This window comes from Heteronotia binoei, chromosome 5 (assembly GCF_032191835.1).
Source record: "Heteronotia binoei isolate CCM8104 ecotype False Entrance Well chromosome 5, APGP_CSIRO_Hbin_v1, whole genome shotgun sequence".
Lineage (NCBI taxonomy): Eukaryota > Metazoa > Chordata > Lepidosauria > Squamata > Gekkonidae > Heteronotia > Heteronotia binoei.
In genome coordinates this window covers 22,752,619-22,756,507 of record NC_083227.1, presented here as the reverse complement: position 1 = coordinate 22,756,507, position 3,889 = coordinate 22,752,619, and the positions used below count along the sequence as shown (strand labels likewise).

The 3,889-nt window shown below is 56.4% G+C and overlaps 1 protein-coding gene across 1 annotated transcript; it reads right to left on the bottom strand.

Annotated features, from left to right (window-relative positions):
* Nucleotides 1–206: 206 nt before the first annotated feature.
* LOC132571207 (V-type proton ATPase subunit d 1-like) lies at nucleotides 207–1,105 on the bottom strand (the record flags this gene model as incomplete). The annotated part of the gene is made up of 1 exon (XM_060237924.1): nucleotides 207–1,105. A coding segment is annotated over exon 1 (864 nt), but the record flags the coding sequence as incomplete, so codon positions are not given.
* Between the last annotated feature and the right edge of the window lie 2,784 nt (nucleotides 1,106–3,889).

The window sequence follows — 3,889 nt, the reverse complement described above, 5'->3', positions numbered from 1 at the left end:
GGAGTAGCAGGTTAAATGGATTTTTTTTTTCTTTCTTTTTCCCCTCTTTCTTTCTCTCCTTAATAGTGCGGGAAAATTGTTGTTTTATTTGTCTATATTGTATTGATGTTTGAAAGTATGCTATGTTTGTTTTGGAAAACTGTAGAAATATTGGAAAAAATAAAAAAAATTGATTTTAAAAAAAAAAGTGTTGTTGTTGTTGTTTTGTCACCAGGGTTGCTGCCTGCTCCTTCAAACAGAGGTTTGTATTCTGGGTAGTAATCAGCTACTGCTTTGACTTGCTCGTAGTCATCCGCTCTGGCCAGCTGAGCCAGGCCCTCTGGATAGAGCTTCCCACAGTGGGGGAACAGCTTGGCCTGATCCTCCTTGGAGAGTTCTGTGCCAAAGGAGTTGATGGTGAGAATGAAGGCCCTCCGGTCAGCTTCGAACTCCAGGATGGGGCACATGGCATCAGCGGTCGTGCCTCCCAGGATCTTGCAAAACTTGTAGAAGGACTCAAGGTAGGCCCTGTACAGCGCATTACGAATAATTTCGATGTTCATCTCATCAAGGTCTTGCTCTGAGATGCAATCCTGGAAAAAGGCAGCCAGGGGTGTGTCTACCAGGATGGCATTGTACAGCTCTGCCGGAGTCTGGGCAATGTTCACTGCCTCCATCTGCTCGAAGCTTCCCAGGGGATGGCACTTGGGCACCAACTGGGCAATGGAGCGCTGGTGCAGAGTCCCGGTGATGAGCAGGATCACGTTGTCAATCATGTAGCTGTACGTGATGAAGTCCAAAAAGCTGGCCAGGGGTTCATAGGCATGATTGCTCATATGGCGGAACTCTACCACCACCTTCTCCTTCAGCTTGTCATCAATGACGGACACGGGGAGAGGGGAGGCTTCGTTTGCCAGGAAGTTCCCATAGTCTGTGCTCTGGAGATGGAGCTTCAAATCTTCCAGGCTCTCGCACTGCACCAGGTTGACGTAATCGGACTGGCTCAGCACCCCTGCCTTGAAACCCCGCACCAGGCCCTCCAGGTAGCCACTGTCGACGTTGAAATAGAGCTCAGGGAACGATGACAACATGGTGAGGCTGAGAACTCAGAAGGAGCAGCGGCTACAGAGGCAGACGTCTGGTTCTGCCGGTAACTCTACGATGTAATTTTGTTGTTGTTAAAAATGCTGTGAGCGAGGGGGGGGGGGGAGGGGCAGGGGCGGGGGGGGAAATGGAGGAAGCAGGGGATGGAGACTGGGAGGGAGGTGAGATTGGGTGGGTAGTTCCCACCCCCGATTCATTTCCTACCGCAGGGAGGGGAAGATGGAGGCAGGACGGAGGGAGATTGGAAGGGAGGGTGGCGAATAAGGCAGAAGGGGTGAGCTTGGGCAGATGGAACAAGGTTAGAGCTGAGGAGGGAGGGTAGGAAGAAAGAAGGGGGTACAAGCGGTGGAAGGTTGAGAGAAAACCCAGCACTGGGGCCTCGGCGCCCCACGCTGGCAGCGGCATGCCACACCCCTGTCCTGCCAGCCCCATCACCGCTGAAAGGAGGAACCGCGCAGCAGACGGAAGAGAGTGCTGAGCAGGCTCTGGCCGAGCGGCACCAACGCAGTGTAGAGGCGTTCTCCATGAGCAGTGCTGAGGCCCTGCTCGGCTGCCCTTGCCGTGAAGGTGAGAGCACTCGAACGGGGTGCCTTCTTTTCCTTGTGTGGGAAGCCTGCATCAGAGAAGCCTCCTCCCAATGCCCTGCCTAATTGCTCTCGCTTCAAACGCCCCCTCTCCACTCGCATTGTCCCTCAGGTTAATTTTTTCTTGGCTCTGAGAGCTCAGAGGAACTCCCTCAATCCCTCAGAGCCCAGAAACAGCGGAGCTTCCCTTCCCCAGCATCCTCCGAGGACGCTGGGGAAGCAAAGCTCCAAGTGCCAGCGCAATGACGTCACCTCTGAGTGACAGCATCACGACGGGTGCACACAAAATCTTTTCTTCAGGGGGGGGTGCACATTGGGATTCTGCCTCGGGCAGCAGAACCCCACATGCCAGGCCTACTCTTGCTTCAAATATCAGAGTACCCGAGCGAGGTCCTTCAAGACCAGGGGCCTTGTCCGAGCTGGGCTTCCTCATGTGGTGAAGAAGGGACACCACTCTGGTGAGAGAAGCCAGCCAGGGCATCCAGGCCTGTAGCTATGGGGGGGCCCTGGGGGAGGGCACGGCCAATCTATCAAACCCCCCCTTCCCTCTGTAGGGCCCAGTCATTGGAGGGCCACCAGAGCTGCTCCTGCTCAGCGGAGGTGGCTCTGCATGGAGGTTTCCTCAAGAGGAGTCCTCCATGCATCAGTGGAGTTTGCACGGAGGTTTCCTCAAAAGGAGCCCTCCATCCTTGAGTGGAGATTGCACGGAGATTTCCTCAAAAGGAGACCTCCATCCTTGAGTGGAGTTTGCAAGAAGGTTTCCTCAAAAGGAGCCCTCCATCCTTGAGTGGAGATTGCACGGAGGTTTCCTCAAAAGGAGCCCTCCATCCTTGAATGGAGATTGCACAGAGGTTTCCTTAAAAGGAGCCCTCCATCCTAGAGCGGAGTTTGCACGGAGGTTTCCTAAAAAGGAGCCCTCCATGCTTGAATGGAGATTGCACGGAGGTTTCCTCAAAAAGAGACCTCCATGAGGGAGTGGAGTTTGCAAGAAGGTTTCCTCAAAAGGAGCCCTCCATCCTTGAGTGGAGATTGCACGGAGGTTTCCTCAAAAGGAGCCCTCCATCCTTGAGTGGAGATTGCACGGAGGTTTCCTCAAAAGGAGACCTCCATGAGGGAGTGGAGTTTGCAAGAAGGTTTCCTCAAAAGGAGCCCTCCATACTTGAGTGGAGTTTGCACGGAGGTTTCCTCAAGAGGAGCCCTCCATGAGGGAGTGGAGTTTGCACAGAGGTTTCCTCAAGAGGAGCCCTGCATGCGGGAGTGGAGTTTGCACAGAGGTTTCCTCAAGGGGAGCCCTCCATGCGAGAGTGGAGTTTGCACGGAGGTTTCCTCAAGAGGAGCCCTCCATGCTGGGGTGGAGTTTGCACAGAGGGTTCCTCAAGAGGAGCCCTCCCTGCAAACGGGGCCATCTGGCCCCACTGGCCTTTCCAGCACCACAGGAAAGGCCAGCAGGGGTGGCGTTTGCAGAGGGTTCTTCAAGAGGAGACCTCCGTGCAAAGGGGGCCAGCGGGAGGAGAGAGTGCCCTGCCCATCTTCTCTCCTTTTTGAGGCTAGAGGCGCCAGGCGGGGCATCAGTGTCGCTTCTCCTAGCCCACCTTCCCATATGGGAAGCTTGGCTTGGAGAAGCCAGCCTGATGCCCCACCCAGCTGCTCTCGCCTCGGACGAGCGAGCAGATGGGTGGGGTGCCCTCTTCTCCAAGCCCGGTTTCCACACAAGGGAAGCCGAGCTAGGAGAAGCTGCCCCGATGCCCCACCCGGCTGGTGTCACTTCAAAGGGGAGAGGCCCGAGCGGGGCCCGCGCTTCTTGTCGTGAGGAAAGCCGAGCTTGGATGAGGTGCCCTGGCAGCCTGCCCAGCAGCTTTTGCCATGCAAGAGCAACCACGCGGGTCTTTGGGGTGCCTAGTCCGAGCTGGGCGTCCCTCGCGACAAGAAGAGGAGACCCCACTCTGATGCTCTCCCCTTCGAAGCGAGGACAATTGGGTGTGGTGTTGGGGGGAGGCTTCTCTGATCCCGGCTTCCGACACAAGGACAAGAAGGGCCCCCCGTCAACTGCTCTCTCCTTCAAGGGGAGAGCAGCCAGCAGGGGCATCAGCATGGCTCAGGGTAGAAGGCCTCCACCTGCAGAGGCCCGCCTGGTCCAGAGGCCCCCCAGCTGTCCCTTCACGCCGCTGCGCGTGTCCTCCTCCAGCGGTGTGGGGCTTGGCGGGCAGGGGGTGGCATGCCGG